We start from the raw sequence: 19,879 nt of genomic DNA on the forward strand, positions 1-19,879 counted from the left end.
CCGGCCGTGCTCCTTCAGTCTCCCCCACCAAAGACCCATTTCTCCCCATTGCTAACAGCACTTTCCAATGGTTTTCCCATGGGAAAGTTGTTGTGAGCATCCCATATATCCTTTCTCCCTCACTCATTTTTTTTCCTTCCTACCCTTCAGAGATGCAGCATTTATTTGGCCTGAGCTCATGGGCAGAGCTTGAATGGATTTATAATCGCCATGCCTGATCCCATAGACAATTACAAACGTGGCTGGCTGCCTGGCTTTGTTAATTAGCTACCAGCAATGCCTCATTTTTTCCTCTGTGGTTTCCTTCTGAATTAGTAGGGCACCGCTCATTAGTTCTCTTCCGCTTTGGGATGCCGCAGTCGAACATTACAGCATCCAGAAATGCCAGTTCGTTGAGAGTATGAGCTTGATTTGTTTGGACAATAAAAAAATATTAGTTACATTTAGGTAATTAAGCAAAATAACAGCAATGCTATTTTGTACTGGGGCAATCTGCCTGCCCTGTATCAGTGCTAAAGCTTCTTGTTTCCTGATTTGCGGGCAACAAAGATTAGAGTAAGTGTCCACAATAATTTCTTGGTTTTGCTATAAAATATTACATTTCTCTTCCTGTGAATTCAGTTCAGTAAAGTTGGTATCAGCTGATGGGACATCACCCTGGACACTGAAGAGGTGCAGCATGTCAGCACGGTGCCATTGGAAAGCATCCTTGTCATCCTTGTACCTCCAAGTGGCTGCTTAGCATCACAGCCTTGCTACGTGATTGTCTTTTAAGGTTAAAAGCTCTTTTGTGTCTTTATTAGGCCTAGAGACACAGATGTCTGTGCAGATTTAAATCTTTCCTGAAGTTATTGTTCGAGATGAAGAGGGCAGCATATTGTAGGGTACAGTCATAGCCAGGATTTCTAATTTGAGCAAAAATCTCCATTTTCCTAGGAAATCTATGAAATGAAAGGATTTCCTTTCCAGGTGTAAAGAAGGTGTAGGAACATCCAGACGATCTTGCAGTCCACAAAGTGCTGTTACAGGGGACAGCTAGGGATGGCCCCAACTTGTCCCCCCGCTGTTTCAGTCTGGGATAGTCGCTCCCGTCCCCGCAGCCAGCGGAGCGAAACGGGCACAGAGACAAGCTGCTGCTCATTCGAGGGAGGTGTGTGAGCATGGCCCTGGCAGGTATACGTCTCTCCTCTTGGCTTGAAGGGAACAAATATCTGAATTTGGGTGGGATGACTCCCTCCTCTTGCTTGCCCCTTTCCTGATGGAGAATCATCTGCAGAAAAATCTGCTATGGCAGACTCAGTAAGTTTTAGTGCTTTGTTCCCACTGCATAACTCACAAGCGACTTTTGGGAAGAGGGACAAAGGATGAAACAGCAAAAATCCCTTTGGTGAAGCTCTTGTGCCTGGCTGATGCCGTAGGAAGCCCGTGTGCCAGGTCAGCAGGTATTCCAGCACCGGGGTCAGCAGCCAGAAAGGGAGGAAAGGTGCATTTTCACCAAAAACTAGAGGGTGATAGGGGTCTTATCATAAACTACTACTTTGGAATTGAACCCACTTTGTGCTCCTTCATGTTTTCCTCAAAAGCAGTCACTATTTACCATGGTGACACCATTTCCCAAGGTTACAGGCAGACTAAATGGCGATGTGTATTTATTTATAAAGGCTTGTTTTGATTTTTCTGATCTACACCCTGGAGTTTGGGCTCAGTTCACCCAGGAATAGCACTTCCAGCAACTTGATGCTTATTTAATTACTTAACATTAAATAACAGCAGTAGCAACCAAGGTGGTAAAATAATGTTTTATTCCATGAATGAACAAACACTACCATGCCACATCCTAAAGTTCTTTCTACAAAAGATTGTGGACAGAGCAGATTTTTACATTTCTTGGGTCAAGTTCATTTCAGGCTTTTGAGCCTGTTCGGTGTAGCAAAATCTGGACACGCAGCATTCTTATTGTCTATTTGGCATTTTGCCGGATAAAGCAGATTTATACCGTAGTTCTTGTTCACACAATGTCGATGCACTGTAAATTAAAGAAGATAATCAAAACCAAACTAGGTCATTTCTGTGGCTTATCAATATATTTTTCATGATGGTCAAAGTACAACCAACATTCAAAGCTTGAAATAATGATAATAAAAAAGACACACTAAAGAACACAATGGAAACATCATCATTGCTGTCAGGATGTGAGTTTACCCACAGTACTATGTAAAAAGTAGAAACCGGCATTGACATTCAAGCTGTCAAAACAAGAAAAGAAATTACATTAATTGTTATATTTCCAAGCTAGTACTTCTAAAGAGTCCTGATCAGCAAAGAAGTGTTATCGCATGCATGCTGAACACAAGACTAATATTGGATCGGGGACCTGACAAATAACTGACTGACATTCCTTTATATACAACAAAATGAAATATACAGTATTAATACTGGCTGTACATTTGGTCAGAATATTTTACAAGGAGCGACACTGGTCAAAATTCTTATGACGTGGTAAGTGGAAGTGAATGAATGTTGGATTTCTTTCTGAGAGTTGAATTTTTTCAGAAGAAGTTTTAAAAGTTGCTTTGCACGGCTATAATGAAGTGTTAGACAATTTAAAGCAAAAATGTTCCCATTTTTTTTCTTTTAGTAGTATGTAGCTAGTATGAGGAGAAGAGATAATTAAACGCATTTGGAATGTGCTAATCATTGACCTGGAATAAAACTAAGCCACAGACAGCATGTGCAATAAATCTCTGCACATTGGTTCTGTTTAAACGGCTTTATGAGATGATCTGTGAAGTATCTGGTACAAATTCCTGCTACCATAGCCTTATCTAACTGTTCCCCAACAGGTTGCCAACCAATTGTTCCAATACTAAAACAAGAAAAAAAAAATTGTGACCGTCGCATATTTTTCTATAGTACAATAAAAATATCTCAATGTTAAGCTGATTTAGCTTATTTATGTGCATATTTTTCAAGGCTGCCAAAGAAAATACTCAGTCTCCCAGGCAAAGGCTATGCCGGGAACATGAGTGTGAGATTTCCTTTGCTTTAGTCTAATAGATTTTTTAATGTCTGGGTACCTCGACCCCCGTTGCCTCTTTAGACCCCTAAGGTCTAAAGTGAGTTGGCTAATTCAGTGTATGTTTTTTCCCCATCCAGAACAAGCTGAGAAGCTAATAAGGTAAGCATGAGACCCAAAGAAAACAGAAGTAAAAGCTATACAAAATTAAGAAATAATTACAGGAAGGTAAAGATCAGTGTAACTATAGCGATATTTTGTACAATTGAATTTGTATGTCCTATAGCAATGAGAAACCTCCTGAACATGGGAAAGAGCAGGCAAGTATGTGTGAATCAGTATCCTTTAAAATAATTGTGCTATAATCTTCTCCATGTATTAGGTTAGATCTTTTTTCTGACACAGTGTGATGCTAACTATAGTAACCTTAATATGGATGACGGATTTCACTGCTACTGCTTGATTGCTTGAATGCAAAGGGACATTAAATCTTCCAGTCCTCAAAGCGGTTTCTTGGGGTGTTCCTTCAAGTTCAATGTCTTGCCACTTCCACACTAGAAGTCACTTTGTGGCAAACAAAAAAAGAAAGAAAAAAAAGGGAAAAAAAAGGAAAGAAAAAGAAGATGTTGGTTGTGATGGATTAATTTCAGACAGCAGTTTCTGCTGAGTTCACCATGCTTAATGTTCTTCCATTTAGGAAGGAGTTGCTGTCAAGTAAAGCAGATGAGCTGCTTTCAGTTTTCTTTAAATACATGCTAACAACATAACATCTCTTTCTTCAGGAAAATGATCCAGTTGCATATTGTTAGAGAGATCTGCCTTGTGCTTAGCACGGACAAGTAGGGTTAATCGTCGTCCTCCTCCTCTTTCAGTGGGGCTATCGCGAGTTTGTCCTGAACCTGGAAACACGCTACAAAGAAGTTGACCACGGAGTTGTACAAATGCTGCTCCAATGCTGCATTGCTAAAGTAATGGCTTTCATCGGGGTAAATCTGCAAAGGAACAAGAAAATACACACCGTTAGGAGCTTAAAGTCTCAGGATTGACCGCCCGTATCTGCAGCTCAAGCTGGCCTGCAAACCCACTGCTTCTCCTCAGCACCGTGTGTCTTCCCATAGATGCACGAGGTCCAGGGTGATTCAGGCACCACAGCGCTCTGAGCGCAGACTTGCATCTTCCTTCAAAAGGAACCTTTTCGGGGAGGATTTTCCATTTAATTCCATTCTGAACAAGTTCAGGCTAAGCAGAACCAGACCACACTTACAAATCACAGTGCTTGCTCCTTGTGAAAACTGAAAAAAAACCCATGCAAGTCTGCGGAGAGAAAAGGCATTAGGTTTTACTGACTAAAATGAGGGCTTTAAAGAAAAAATGTCATTAAGTAAAAAATTGAAATAAAGCTTGCTGGAAAAGTAATTAAATAGAAAAAATGTGGGAAGCTAGAAATGAAATAGTTTAAACACAACTTTCCATTTTAATGAAACAGATAAGTTCTGCATGTGTTGAAGGAATGAAGCGGATCTGTCATGGTTTAATGTGGCAGGCAGCCAAATACCACGCAGCCGCTCACTCACTCCCCCCACCCCCAGCGGGACGGGGAGAGAATCGGAAGGGTAGGAGTGAGGAAAAACTCGTGGGTTGAGATAAAGACAGTTTAATAGCACAGAAAAGGGAAAATAATATTGATAATGATAAAATATACAAAACGAGTGATGCACAATGCAATTGCTCACCACCCGCGCTGACCAATAACCAAGTAGCGATCGGTACTTCCTGGATGACGCCTACCATTCATATACTGAGCATGACGTCACATGGTATGGAATACCCCATTGGCCAGCTGGGCTGGCTGTCCTGATTATGTTCCCTCACACCTTGTGTACCTAGCTCAGTCAGTAGGCACTGGAGCTGTCCTTGGACTAGGAGGGTACTTAGCAACAACTGAAAACATCAGTGTGTTATCAACATTCTTCTCATACTAAATCCAAAACACAGCACTAGGAAGAAATTTAACCCTATCCCAGCCGAAACCAGGACAGGATCGTAATGGGTTGCCTAGACCAGGATATTGAAGGGGGAAAAATAAGTTTCTAGGGCTGGATCCTTGCAGGCAGGACTAAGGTGTCTCACTGTTGAGTACCTCAATCCAAGACGTAGATCCCTCAGCCCTCTATTCAGTCCTCAACTAATCTTTGAGGTGCCTCTAGCACATCAGTGGCTTCAAGCTCTAAAGTACTAATGCTTCTGCATTGGGAAATATGCAGGGGTGCCTCTGTCACTGTTGTGCTGACCCAACGTGTGCTGGGCTCATTGCTTAGCTCCCGCGCCTGTGCTCCAGCCTGTCTGCCTTTGGAGCATGATGGAGTGAGCATACCCATCACATGAAGCTCCGCAGAAATGCAGCCAGAGGGAGCTGGTATTCAGTAAATCAAGCGTTAGTAGGACTTGGGCACTGCAACACAACCATCTATAGTGTGAGCTGTAGCATGGTCCCTGGCATGGTTCCATCCTGGGCTAGTTGCACTCTCGTGGTTGTGGCTTGAGATGTAGCAGAGGTCAGGGACCATCCCCATGGCTGGTGGATGGGTTCATTTTGGAAGATTTAATGGCTTGTACATGGGCCATTCAGCAAATCAGAGACGTAATTTGGTGGAAAAAGCGGCTTTCTAGACCAGAGTATGTTGTTCGCAGCAGGATGTCAGATTTAAGTGACACTTCTCTCCTTAACTTTTCTGGTTGATTTAATTTAGATGCCTGTTTCCCTGTAATTCATCCTGAATTTGGCCTGTTGTTCCAAAGAAAGTTTGTTTCCCAAAGGAAGTCAACAGGCATCAATTCCTTAGAGATACGTCTTCTGAAACCTAATTTACTGTAATTTAATAACTGTTCTACAACTGTCCAAACCAAAACAGTGGTATCAAATTAGCATGGGAGTACATAGGGAAACATTATATGCAGGTGCTATTTCTACTGCCAGGCTGTGTTTGCAAGTGGCTTTTCAAAGCTTGCTTCATAACAGCAGTTTGAGTTCAAACTGGGAAATAACTGTTCAAATATGAAAAAAGGAAACACATACTGTACCTGCAAGCTGTAATTAGCCTTTGCCCTAATTAGGTGTGTGATAAGGTCCGCTGTATGCTGAAAATGGATTTTTTCTGTAAAAACAGATTACAATCATTAAAGAGGCAAATTTAATTAAGAAAAATCAAAGCCATCCCAAACATATAATGAGCTCAAATGATGGGCTAACTTACCATCAGCAGTAGCATGAATGATCAAAAATGTCTGTTCCTTCAGTAATGAGACTCTGTGTGCTAATTTGGTGATCTGTGAAGGTAAAGGTTGCAATAAGATCAAAAATCTTGCTAGAAATTAGCAATTTATATGGAGAAAATAGAAACACTTATTTCCATTTGATACTTCATCACAGGGATAACAAGCAGACACCAACACAGCATATTCTCTTGGCTACTTGAATCAATTTGGAGGTAAAATAGACCCCCACCCTGTCCTTCCAGGCTTGGTATCAGCAGCAAGAAGAGGTCAGAGACCCTCGTCTGTTCTGATAATGTTCACTAAAAGCCTGAACTGCAGAATACATAGAAAATGTCAAAGTGAATTTCCAGTGAATACAAACCACCGATGAAAAGCGTGCCCAGGTGCCTATGCCTAAGAACTCTTCAGAAAGCTGGAGTGACTTTGGTATGGTTTGAAAGCCAACCTCAATGAGCTTTGACAGCCCGGGGGAGGATCTGATACTAAATTCAAGTGTCCACTGCTGAGAATGTCTTTGCCCCCAACTGTCTTTCAGATGCATGGGGGAAATACAAATCTGAGTGACTGCAAATGGTACTGGGTAAGAGAAATGAAGGACTTCTCCACTTTTTGCTGCATTGTTCAGAAGAATACAAGTCTCAAGGAGACTCCAAAAGACTCCAAAAAAGTCTTGGAGTGGAAAGAGGAATGTACGTCTCAAATCACAGATGTTACCGCTTTATAGGAGGGTAGGGAAGAATAGCTGTCTCAACTTAAATTCATGTTTCCTTCACTGTTTAAATGCAGGTTCCCTAGCTGTCATTCACTTACATGAGTTAATGTATTTTTCAGTTAAGACACCCTTGTATCAATCCTGTCTTTTACCTCTTTTCATCTTCCCACTGTCTTATGTGGTTTCCACAGAAGATAAAGTGCATCTTCCACAGCAACAGGACCCTCCATGCTTGGCTATGGAGGTCAGATTAGCTGGCTAAAAACACTGGCATGTATTACCGAGATATGGTCACTGTCACTTTACATTGCAGATTACGTGTATCTCTCCCCATTTAAACGATAAAGCAACCCTGAACATTAGAAGTGGCCCTGCGTATTTCCTTGGTGCTAGAGGCAAGTTTTGGAAATTTTGGCAGGTGCAGGCCTGTTCTGGCTTTCTTACAGCTCCACACTCTGTATGGACTTAGAAAGCATTTGCAAATTTTGCAAGGGTGCCCTCTGATCTTCCCTCTGTTGTTGGACTTAATGAATGAGTTCTCTCATTCTCAGATTGCTGGCTGCGACGCTTAAGTCTTGTGATGGTGTATGCACATATCTTCACTCTGTTCTCCCCTATATGGCTCCTTCCTTTCTGCTCCTCAGTTGTAACCTACCACACAACAATACAGCTTTTTTGGAGTCTACATCAAGCTTGGATTATGTGACCCTCATAAAGTTCATGTCTGATCCATGGGTTAGGAACAGTTCTTCTCCCTAAACAATTCACGTAGCGTGTAGGAGGTGTGCATCAGTTAGGGTGCCTACCCAGAACAGTGCCACGCTCTGCAGAGAGCTCAGGTGCTGTTCCAGCAGTTAACCCCGAGTTAACCAAAAGTACCACTATTTGCTTAGGCCAGCTTTTGAGCGCATGGCAAGACAAAGCTCTCATTTCTGGAATATTTTCCCTTGCTTTCACCTCTACTGACTGCCTTCAAATTTTTAAAAGGACTAAAAGAGTTTGCAAAGATCGAGAGATCATGAGTGCAAAATCTGAGATGCAATGAACTCAGTATGTAGACAGCCAGGAAAAGCTTCCAGTGCAGGGGCACGGGGTGCTACCTGCCTTCTCTGTAAGAAAAAGTTTCAAACCTCTGCTGCCTTCACATCTTCTAGCTGAAGACAAGGCTTAACAATGTTTTCTGTTTAACAAATTTTGTTTGTGTGAATATTCTTTATTAGGTTTTTCCTCCAAGTAATCGAAGGAAAGAAGACACGAACCAACTGATCCCATCATACATATTAAACAGTATCTTCATTAACTGATGCCATGTCTCTTTTTCCATGTCCTGCTTAACTCTGGCACAGAGTTCTGCCTACCTGACATATCGCATCTGTGCTTACATTGGAAAAGCCAACAGAAGCTGAGCTTCACTTGACTTTGGGTCAAAAATTATACCTCAGAGAGAATCAAAGTGGCAAGACCATTGGGAAGAACTTTAAAGGAGGCCATGACATCGTGTCCACTTGGGCACATCTGAGTTACTCAGCCTCAGCTCTTTCAATCTGTAAAACTGGAATAACTGTATTTACCCAATTTAGGGAGGCAGACATGAAGGCTAATCAATAAAAAACATATCCATCGTTACTATTAAGACAACAAAAGAAGAAAGCAGGCTGAAGGACACCTTGCTGCCTTTTAAATACGGAGTTTTACTAGTGAGTCCATCTTGCATATCCTTTTTCCCTCCCCAAAAGAGAACACATTGAGGAAGAGTTAAAACCCTGTTCACATTTTATCAGGGAAATGCAGTGTCCATGCAGTTACCTCGTATGCTCTGTTATCAATCCCATGCAAGCCCAAGTATCTTTCGGAAAAGGCTGAAGCTTGGAAAAAAAAAAGAAAACAGCTCTTTCAGTCATAAGTGAGTATACTGGTGCTTCTGAGTCAAATATTGCAAATGCTAAAAAAGATCTTCTTTTCTAACATTGCCTTAGTTACACAGGACATATTTCTAAAAGTTTTTCAAAAGGCACTAAGAATATGTATGATACTACAGTCTTTCATTATCACCATGTACTTATGGTTTCTAAATAAGGCACAGAAGACCCCCTTTTTTTTTCCTTAATGCAACCAAGATATGAGAGAAGAGCACTATCGTGTTGTGTCCCTTTCTCCTTTCATATGGGGCCATCTCCATCAACAGTCTACTGCAAGCTCCCGTTGGTCTCAGGGATAACTGTAGGGGGACCTGAAGGCTGGCTTAACACCACTGACGTTCATGGCAGTCCCCTGATTTTCACTGGCACTAAGTGGAAAGGGAACTGGTGTCCCTGAGAGAAAGGACCGCCTCGCACAGTGGAGTATTGCCGCCAGGGAGAGGACAAGGTGGGCAGGCGGGACCACAGCTCCCACGGACGGATGGTTCAGGCAAGAAAGAAGCACATTCAAGGCAGTGGTGCAGGTTGGTGTCAGAGGCTGGAGGGGTTTAGAGCCAATTCTCCTTTATTTAGAAGGAGTGAGTAATAAAAGTTATTATTAATTATCCCCACCGGTGCCAGCAAAATTGCTCGAGGGGGAAAAAAGGATTTATAGCTAGTCCTAAGAAGACACACAATACAAACCAGGCAGGATCTTGGGGAAGAAAGAGAAGATAACTGGGGAAGGTTAGGGCAGAAACATCATTTGTGGTCAGCAAGAGCGTCTGTGGGCTCTGGGATGGGGTTTACCATATAGTTTGAAGTCTGTCAGCGGAGAAAGAGCAGCTCCACAGGCAAACACCTGGTTCTCTTCGCCGGCTGGAAGCATGTAAGTGCTTAGGTAGCCACCGTAATCCTAGAACACAAAAAGGGCAGGGGCATCAGTGGTCCTGCTATGAGGTGCTGCTGCTTTTGGGTACAGAAACAGGGCAACTGAGACTCTCAGCCATTACAGAGCGCTTAATACCTTGCCCTGAAAAAACACGAAACAAGGGACATGTCCCTGGCTTCAGCAGATGCAGCTGAAGATGAGCTCTATACTCGTTGCACTCTCCTGAAGGCAGGAGGGTTGTGTGCCCAAGAGCTTGCCTCCTTCCATCCCACTTTATGGATGTAGGACTAATGAGATACGTTACCTCTCCAAAATATTACCCTAGTCTTTTGTTATTTAAAATGGACATCACAATTTCAGCATCTGCCGTCAGGCTGTTAACAATTCCCCGCAGAGCTGCTGCTGTACGTGCAGGTCTCTTCGCCCACTCTAAGCCTGTATCTCCCACAATAAACAATTTCTACTCTCAGTCCCATTCTCATTTCAAACCGTGTGTACTTCGCAATTGCTGTTTCCCAGCTGGGCACACACTGGGGTGCAAATCAGCCTCAGAAATCAATGTTGTTGTTCTACATTTGTACGACATGAGCTAGATCTACCCACATTCCCACAGGCCTTAAGGGACAAGATGAAAATGAAATGAAAGTTTGCAAGGGGGAAACATAATTAATTATCTGTCAGTGTTTTTCTGACAAACAGTCACTTTCTGCACTTGGAAGTTAATCTAAAAAAAAAAAATTGACGAATACATTGATAAAATGAAAGCTTTCATCTTTAACATCTCTGAGCAAGCAGCAGTCTATCTCAAAAATAAATAACAATAAAAAAGTCACCACTGACATATTCAATAAATCAGGATTTAGCTCAGCCACATCAGCCAACTAGAACAGCACAGAGGAACAACGGGAAAACGTTACCTTCCCAAACACACCGACTCGCATTTTATCAATGTAATGCTCCTTCAGCATTGTCCTAGAACATGAGAGAGGAGAAAAAATGGGTTAAAAATATTTTTCCCTTAGATATAGCAAACATAGTGTGATTTTTATCAACTTGAATTTGGGGTGGCTGCAGAAAAATGATGTAGACAATCTAAATTCATGCTGCCACACGCTGCTTTCACATGAGTCTCTGTTCGATTTAATCTTGCAACTTGTTGTGTTGGATTTGACCAAGCAATGGCAACAAATAACCTGCATGACCTCTGAAAGTCATAATAAAGCTGATGCTATTGCACTACTCTGATAGTGTTTTTAGAGTGTTTATGTGCAGAATAAATCTAACAATATGACAGGACTTGACATTTAGGGTTCTGCGCGGTTTTTTCTGTTTTAAAATGTTTAAGGGTTTAAAGATGGATTTTTTCCAACTACCAGGACAGCAAAAAATTAATGTAGGAGCTGATATTCAAGCTTACTTGTTTGTAGCTGTATGACTGTACAGAGCTAAAAATAAATAGGCTTTGAACACGTGATACAGATAAGTGTGCTCTAATTTAGCTCTGTTTAAGGCTTGTTTCCTTCCCTTTGCACTGGCTGGCGTGAGCTTTCTCTCACATGCCACCACTTGGTCGCAGCTGTACGACTACATTGTCCTTCCCTCCCATCTCCTTGCTCTCCCCTACACACCATTAAAGTAACCAGGACTAATGACAGTCTTGGGTTAATTATCATTCATGAATTAATTTCTTCAATAACAGTGTTATTCACCGGACAGCTTCCAATTGATCCTTCTCTTCCAAAAGGCCCAGCCTCCTCTTAACCTCGTGCAACAGCTTAGTGCCTTGGAAGCCACTCCCGCGGCCGTCGAACTTCAGCACGATGGCGTTGTGAGAGCTGACCATGACGCTTTCCCACGTCACCTCAAATCTCTCCGTTACGATCTGGCTGCCAGGCGTCCCATCTCTGAAACAGAAATAGGCATCAAGCAAAGGCAACAGCACCAAGCACGGGCCAAACAACCTCCCCGGGGGCCGTGAGCTTGCCGTGGCAATGGGGACCCGCAGCTCCTGCAAGCATCGTAAGGCAGGGCAGATTTCAAGATGGGGAGACCGGTCTCTGCAATGATGATGTGCAGAAGGCTGGTTGTGTGGGATGGGTTTTGAGGCTGGGGTGGAAGCTGCAGGTTGGTTTCTGCCTCCCTCTTGGCACAGCAGCTATCGCTGCGCTGAGCTGAGCTTTGAACAAACCTAGCAAGCACATCACTAACGGGGCAGGATTCCTCCTCCGAGTAAACCAGGGCAGCGACGCAGAGGTCAGTTGAGTTTTCCCTTTTTACACCTGCTCTAAGCTATATCTATTTTCTACGTTCCCCAAAATGGTATTTTTCTGGTGGAGGGGTTTCTGTGAGGAGCCTGGCTTTGCGGTGTGCTGGCACTGCCAAAATACGTTGGATGAAGCTTGCAGACATCAATCGTCCTTTCCTTTACTGGTAAGCCTTGGGGTTTCATTTGCTGCCCCCGTTCTCCCAGCCCAGACCTTCCCTCTCCTACAGGGTTCTTGAAAGCATCTGTAGATGGAGCTGTCAATCACTTCTGTCACCACTGCTTCACACAAGTACAGAGGGAAAAGACACTTTTAAAGCGATAAAACAAACAGCTTAAAAATGCCCAGGTTGGCCCAAAATTGGTGGGTAAGGGGAAAGGGTGGGCAAGACTCCCTCTTCACCCTTCTGCTTAGGTCCTGATCCTGTACAGGGGAACTGTCTCGAGAAATATTGACCCCACTTCAGCCAGAGAGCTCGGAAAAATCAAGAGATGATGATGATGATTATAAGTAATACTTTAGGACTGGGATTACTGTAGAGCCACTGGCACTTCCATCTACTTCTTGTCCTTTTTGGGGGTTCTGGGAGACATCAGGCAACTCACTGCAGGATTTTAATGTGCATGTGACTTCAGTCATTTGCATTTATTCAAGCGAGACCCAGGCACATCCAGCTTCAGAGGCAGCCTAATCAAGTGCTGTTAGCTTGATGAGTACCAATCTTCCTCAAGCACTTGTATAATGAAGTACATTTTCTCTGCAGTAATTTTGTGATGTAACGACACGCTTATTGCAGTGTTTTTGTCCTTCATGGAGGGGTGTGCAGGATGGTGTTCAGGCATTCATCACTCCTGCATGAGGCTTCTCATGGGGTGTTCCCTGGCAGGGAGCAAGCGATGCAGTGGGACGCAGCCAGGGCCAAGCAGGTTCTTCCAAGGTCAGTGACTTCCCTCCCCCAGTTTCTTTTCAAATTGCCAGAAAAAACTCAGTAATGTGTACTATTATTACTAAACATAGCATAAAGAAATACCCATCTGCTATGCCTGCCGAGAGGAAATCCTACCTACCTAATATAAATGCTAACGTCGTGGAGATCTTCAAAGGTTTCTAGCTCTCTCTTTACTATCACTTCAGGGAACACCGGCATTTACATGGGAAGGATTGCTGTGTGAGGGTGCCTAAAATTTAAGCTGTAATAAGGCTGACTGCATCCCACTCGAAAACTACCTGTTAAGTGCAGGGCGAGTGCCCCTAAGCACTGGGACAGAAAGTCAACGTCCATCTTTTATTCCTCCCCCTCCTCTTTCTGCCCCCAAAATTACTGAATTGCAAGTGTATGCGGAACAACTTTACAAAATCCTACAATTTACTCTGCAGGATTTCACTAGGGCACCCTCCTGGGAGCTGAAACCCTTGGCTCAAACACGGGAGAGAAGGGACCTACGTCTAGCCTCTCCCAGCTCCGAGGTGAGACGGGGGTAGGGACCAACGTGCTGGACTTAAAGGTGCTAAAGCGGTCCGGCATTCGTATCTTAAAAGGCTCAGATCATGGCCAAGGTTTCCAGGCTGCCTTAATAATGTGAACAGAAAAAAAGGATGAGCAAGAACTTACACAACCAAAAGCAAGGGGTAGTGTGCGGTGTCCGAAAAGGTTGCTGGCTTTAAGATCTGCATTGGCAATTCTAGGCAAAAAAACCAAATAACAACATGTCTTCAGTGTGGGAACGCTGACATAACTCTAATAGATTTTTCTGGTGTTTTGGCCACTTATGAGCAGGAACAAAACGGCATTTCATCAGAGGCACTGGTAAATAACAACTTAGAAACACAGATGTTGTCAAAGAAAAGACCCATATTATAATAGCCAAGGTGACAAGAAATGTAAATCGGGAGTACAGCGCGAGCTGTTCAGTCATGCATCACTTTTACAGCATTCAATTAACATCTGGCAATAGCTATAATTTTCCTTTTTGGCAGCTGGATGAGTGACGCAGACAGAAATCAATATTTCAGGGCAGCAGAGGAGGGGGAAAATTGGCGATGAAAATGATAATTTAAAACCCAATTAAATGTGGTGGCAGGGGGGAGAGAATAGGATTATTTTGCTATAACGGTGTGAAGACAGATAGAGAAACATGTATTTTAATCCTAACTTCCAGTGGGCTTAATCTTGCTGTAAAACAGGAGGTAACCATGCTGAAGCCCACGTCGTTATACTGGTACTGAACCAGTAAGTGAGGGACGTGCTCACCAAAGTTTCATTTAACTGCTTCCCGTGGCTTTGTATCGATAGCCAAAAACACTGCCATACAAATGCTTTCCATATTAATGAGAGCACATTTATTTTTAAAATGTTAACTACAATCCAGATTAGCAAAGGCCCAGCAATTAAGTCGGTATTAGGAGCATTTTCAGTAGATTAATACAAAGATTAACCGTGCGGTTTAAGTGGTTTGCTTTGCAATCATTGTCTGACACTCCGCCTAATTAGTTATTCCATCTGAATGCTAATAGCTGCAAATTGGATCAATGGCCCAGGGACGGCCAAAAAGGCCATCGCTTGACTTTAAATATAACTAAGCACTATGTGCAGTGTTCCCAAGGCTGTTAAGCCCAAAGCTTCGAAAACACAGGGAGGGCACAGAAGGACAGCCACATGGCTGCGACCAGCTTGTATTTATTACACACACGTATATATATTTTAGGTTAAATGACCAGAATCGCGTTTCAATGATACCTGCAGTTAAGAAATTTAGCATCAAGCTGAGATATTCCTAATAAGCTGCCAGTGCCACTACGAATTGGCTCACGGTAGGGATAGACGTGATCTTTACAACAGGCTCCTTCCCCATCTTTTCCTGTCCATAAGTCCTGGAAATGCAGGTCTGTTCCGGTTATTTCATGCACTGGTTTATGTTCCTAACACCCATGGGGCAAGCAGAACATTTTAGGGCCATTATGGTCCTTTTCAAATGGCAACTGTCTCCCAGCCTTTGCTTCACATTTTATAACACCTGGCAATTGTCAAAATTAGTAACCTGCCATCCATCACACCTCACTGCTTTCATTCCACTGCATCCGATCTGAGAGCTACAGTCCTTTTTGGCATGGGAAATATTAGGTCATAGTTTGAACCCAGGGTCTTTGGGTTTTTTTTTTTTAGAGTTGCCACCATACACGTAAACTGGGATTTTTGGAAGCCATCCCACAACTCTGAGTATGTGGATTTTTGACATATAGGTAAGATATCTGCTTACAGCCAGAGGAGATGCTTTTTAGGTTGTTTCAGGTACAACTACAGAGACAGACAGAAAATGCTTACATGTTGGCTGTTTGCCATTAGGCTTTTCTCTCTTTCTGTCCTCTTTGGCATATAGATATGTGGGGAATGATTACACAAGTGGTACACATAATGCACCAGCTGCAGGTATAAACTGCTCCAAGTTTCTGCCTTCTTTACTCCAGGTGAAATCTCATTTGGCTTTTCTCATAAAGCTGTTTTTTTCCAACCCTCTCAAATGATATGTCTTTCTCAAAGAATCCTAAATGACTTTGATGGGCAGTCGTTGGCGAGTTGTCTTCCCTCACTGCAGTTCAGTATTGTATACTGAAAGGCGGCCACAGCTATAGCCAGCAAGCACATACAGTATCCCACTTCAAACCCATCTCAAATGATACACCAGTCCAGCAAATGCCCTGAACAACGGGGGCACCACACCGTGACATTTCCCAGAGTGGCTTTTTCTCTACGAAGAAAATTTTAAAAGGAAAAAAAGAAAACTCCAACCCTATCATTTTGCCTTTCTTCAGCTGCATTCTCATCAAATCCTGTCTCTGTAATAACCTCCTTCTGTAGCACATCCTACGAGAGTGCTTTGCAAACTGTGTGAGTTTATTGAGAGCCAAAGTCATTCTTCCCCCAGCTAGTCTAGCCAAGATGACTGTATCATTTCACAGAAAGAGCAGTGAAAAAGAGAAAGAAAAATAAGAGAGAGGAAAAGTGCTACTTACTGTAATCGTCTATCTTGATTTCCATGTATTCTACCTTAGGCATTTGCCTGTCATTTACAGTCAGCTGCACATTTTCATTTACCTCCAGCTCAAAAATTTCTGAAAGAAGAAGGACAAGATCACAAAAACTTTTGGCATTGTTTGTGAAAAAGCATTTTAACATTTTATAGCCACCTTAATATTTGTAACACAAGTTTCCTTATGAAAGAATTTCCTTCTAGTCCTGACAGACGTCTAAGTCTTTGAAACCCCTTCCAGGTTCTGCAAAAAGCTGTATTCCTGAAATCAGTGACAGTCAGCTGATTTACAGCAAGTGGGAACGTGACCTCCTGTGTTGAGGCGGTACTATGGGTCCCAGTCAGACATCTACCTGCCATGCAAAGCTAGGTATCAAATGAAGAAGTCCTCAAGTCTGTGCCCAAGTTACACATAATGAATGGGGAAAGGGAGGTGACTATGGAAGGCTTCAGGACAAGGTTGTGCTGCCACACGAGAAAATCCATGAGAAGGAAAATCATGGGGAGAGAAGACTGGACAAAGATCATACAAACCTGCAATGTCAGGTTTTGGAGAACTCTTGGCTTTCAGAGTGTTTCAAGAATTGTTCATTTTGCTTGTGTGTCTTATCCAAGGACTCTCTGGGACTGAAATAGAGGATTCCTTCCTCCTTCCCAGGATTTAACTTTTATACCCCACATCCCGGCCATGTGCTCTAAGGGCTGAGCCTCTTCTAGAAAAAGCGGCCACCTCCAACATCAAAAAGAGCAAGTCCTTCCCAGCTGATAAGAAAAGGGCCCATCTTTAGGAGACATTGTATGTCCTAGGTGGTGGGAAATGTCTCCTGGTGATGGTGAGGCTCCTGAGCCCCATGGGGGAGGGATTCAAGGGCCGGGGGGATCCCACTGTGGTGGCAGTGAATCCTGGTCTGGGGAGCCCATTGCAGTGCTCATCCCCGTGGCATCAGGCTGGGTTTGAACCAGGGGGATCTAGGGCATTATCTCTGCTGCATGAACCCAAGGAGGGTTTGAGATTTCACACCGAATTATGTGTTTCATTGACTGTAACCTCCCTTTTGAGACACACTGATAAATAGATGTGTAACCCCAGCTCTTCAAATAATACTTACGGTACCTGATGATCATGCTCTCATTGCCCATCTCTGTTGAATAGGCAGGCACAGCACAAAAACATGCCCTTCCCAGTTAATACATTTCACAGATCTTTCAGCAATATTATATTGGTTCAATGACTATTCACCCTGCTTCTGAAAAGCCTGGCTCATTCTATTGAAACCACAACCCCCACAAAAGTGCCAAAGCAACAGCCTATTACGTTTAGTTAAATATTAAGATTCTCATTTAATTATGGCACACACAAGTAGCTTTATCAGCAGAAAGGGGCTTGCCACGTAGGGGAATTTAGTCAAGCCATTTTATTTGTTCATATAATTGCATTCACAGAAAGCCAGGAAGACTGTGGAGGAAATAAAAAAGATTGGCATATCTCCTAAAGGACTTTCTTTTCTGCTTTAGGACTACAGGGAGCTTGAGTCTGTGGAGTACAAATGGTCATTGCTTAATTATATGTAAGCATGCTATAATATTCAGTGCAACTCACTATTATCAGATTATTGCAGAATACAGAAGCAAACTCCCTTTATAGAGTAATGGGCTCATATTAAATAAGTAAATTCAGTAATATGCAACTGTCGGTTGCTCTTTATTCAAAAGCAAAAGAATGAGAGGAAAAAAAAGGAACCAAGGGAAATGATAATCACATGCAGAAAATCATGAATTTCAGTAGGGGATGTGTTCTGTGCAAGACTAGACTCTAGGTAATAAATGTTATACATATATATCTGTCAAAATAAAACTAGTCTTGGTGTGGTTTATGTTACTTTTTCAAGCCCTTCATTTGCTGTTTCTATTTTATAGTATCTGTCATTTTATTCACCTAAAAGTATTTTATAAAACTATACAGGAGGCTATAACACAGTTCATGAGAGCACTATCCTGAACATGCTGTTATAGCCACTCAGCTGTCTCCATGTCTATGGTAAAATTAAGGTATTATGTTTAAGGCGTCAAAAAAGAAAGCCACTTTGGAGCTGTAGGTCAGAGCTAAGAAACTCTCCCGGCCCTGTGGCAACATCCTCTGTGGGCTGAAGAGCCTTGCGGGCATCACCAGGGCTGCTCTGGAGTTATGCTTAGCAAGGTCAGGTCTCCGCTGGGAAGAAGATGACCTGGTACACCCTTGAGCACAGACTGAGATATGAGTGGTCACGGGTGCAGAAAGACTGGAAAGCTCAAGCTTGCAATTTGTTTTCAGTATTACTTAAAAAAGCAATTCTTGTATTTTTGTAGGCCAGAATAACTACAAATGCCAACTTTTGCTTAGTTATAGCAGAAGTAGTTTCATAAGGGACCAGACTGACACATGGAGCTATACCCCTATCCCACTACTGCCAGCAGCAATAACATGAACATGAACAAAAAGTCACAGCACTTTTACCCAGAAATTGTAGACCAGTGGGGTAACTGAGGCACAAGGAAATGAAATATTTATCTTAAAGTCATCCCATAAGCAAGATGATGGCAGAAGGTCTAAGCCACGGTCCAGGGTGCGTTGTGCTGCTTTGCTGTGGCAGCAAAGATCTTTCTTGCTGCCCTTACAGGACAGTCACACAGCAGTACATTGCTTTAACCTAATTTGTTTCAAGATGCTGCTAAATTTTATGCATGTCTTTCTCTGCAAAGGAACTTTTTAATTGGAACAAATTAATTGAAAAGGATGGGAGAATAAATTAGAGTTAAATGTACAATGCATCTCCTTAACAGTATTGGACACTGTTGACACTAGATGGAACACTGCCGAGTATTTCTATTTTAATGGTAAAGGATATAATATGCCACAAATCTGTTTTAAAAAATTCAGTCAGAATTTTGGATTGCATTCTCACCATCCTGCTTATAAGCAAAACTTTTCTAGGTGGAGTAAGGACTTGAAATGCATGTTGCCAACAGAAATTGAGAGAACAGGGAATAAAAAGTCACAGAAACTGTATAAAGCAAGATGGATCCTGTGCTTTTTTCTTATGTGTCTTGGTGCCACAGGAGTTTTTCCTTTGACGCTCTCCACCTTCAGTGGGAAATTAAGCAGCTCAGCATTTCACAGAAAACCTTTAGTTTGGGAGCCAAGTTCCCTGGCTTGCTCTGCTCCTTTGCAGATACAACAGCAATGAGTTGCTGTAATTCCAGTTAAGCTAAACTGATACCTGATAAACCGGCCACATACAGAGCAGCTGGAATGAAGGTGTTGCTTATTATTTGGATCACAGCAATGCCTGAAGTCCCTAACTGCAGGTTACGGCTGGGCTAAACTCTACATTAAAACGAAAAGATAAGGGTCTCCTATCAAAATGACAGGAGCAGATAAACCTTGGTTTCACGTGAGACTCACTCACACCCTGCTGTGGTCTCCTGAGACTCATGAAAGAGAGAAAGGGGCACCTTGGTTTAAGACCCCTGTAGAGAGAAGGGACAAAGAAAGGCTGTCATTCTGAGGGCCCCTGCCATGCTGACTTGGGGTAAAAAATTGATCTTTCTGGATAATCTGTATTGCTACAGTGTAAAGGAGGAACCCCAGAAACCTCATGGCTCTCTGGGCTCCACAGGGATCCTAACCAGTATGGCAATGGCTACAGCCAGTACCAAAGATTTTGAGGGAAGAAACCTGTATTTGGAATAATTCCAGCTTCACACTGGTGTAGGTGTGAATCACTAGCATTAAAAAAGCCCTACTGAACAAATA

At 42.7% G+C, this 19,879-nt stretch overlaps 1 protein-coding gene across 2 annotated transcripts in view; it reads right to left on the reverse strand.

Moving 5' to 3' along the window:
• Positions 1-1,785: 1,785 nt before the first annotated feature.
• The window catches only part of DPP6 (dipeptidyl peptidase like 6), a 424,225-nt gene continuing 406,131 nt past the window's right edge, over positions 1,786-19,879 (reverse strand). The window contains exons 18-26 of one of the 2 annotated variants that reach the window (XM_075144168.1): positions 16,070-16,168; positions 13,671-13,740; positions 11,504-11,698; positions 10,712-10,766; positions 9,713-9,818; positions 8,811-8,869; positions 6,271-6,343; positions 6,098-6,171; positions 1,786-4,008 (exon numbers count right to left, since the gene is read on the reverse strand). In XM_075144168.1, the coding sequence (XP_075000269.1) occupies positions 3,862-4,008; positions 6,098-6,171; positions 6,271-6,343; positions 8,811-8,869; positions 9,713-9,818; positions 10,712-10,766; positions 11,504-11,698; positions 13,671-13,740; positions 16,070-16,168 (878 nt within the window). In that variant the 3' untranslated portion in view covers positions 1,786-3,861. The remainder of the gene's footprint in view (positions 4,009-6,097; positions 6,172-6,270; positions 6,344-8,810; positions 8,870-9,712; positions 9,819-10,711; positions 10,767-11,503; positions 11,699-13,670; positions 13,741-16,069; positions 16,169-19,879) is intronic. The other variant, XM_075144169.1, reaches the window with a different exon arrangement.

The sequence above is a fragment of the Calonectris borealis genome, chromosome 2, assembly GCF_964195595.1.
Source record: "Calonectris borealis chromosome 2, bCalBor7.hap1.2, whole genome shotgun sequence".
In the NCBI taxonomy this organism is placed as follows: domain Eukaryota; kingdom Metazoa; phylum Chordata; class Aves; order Procellariiformes; family Procellariidae; genus Calonectris; species Calonectris borealis.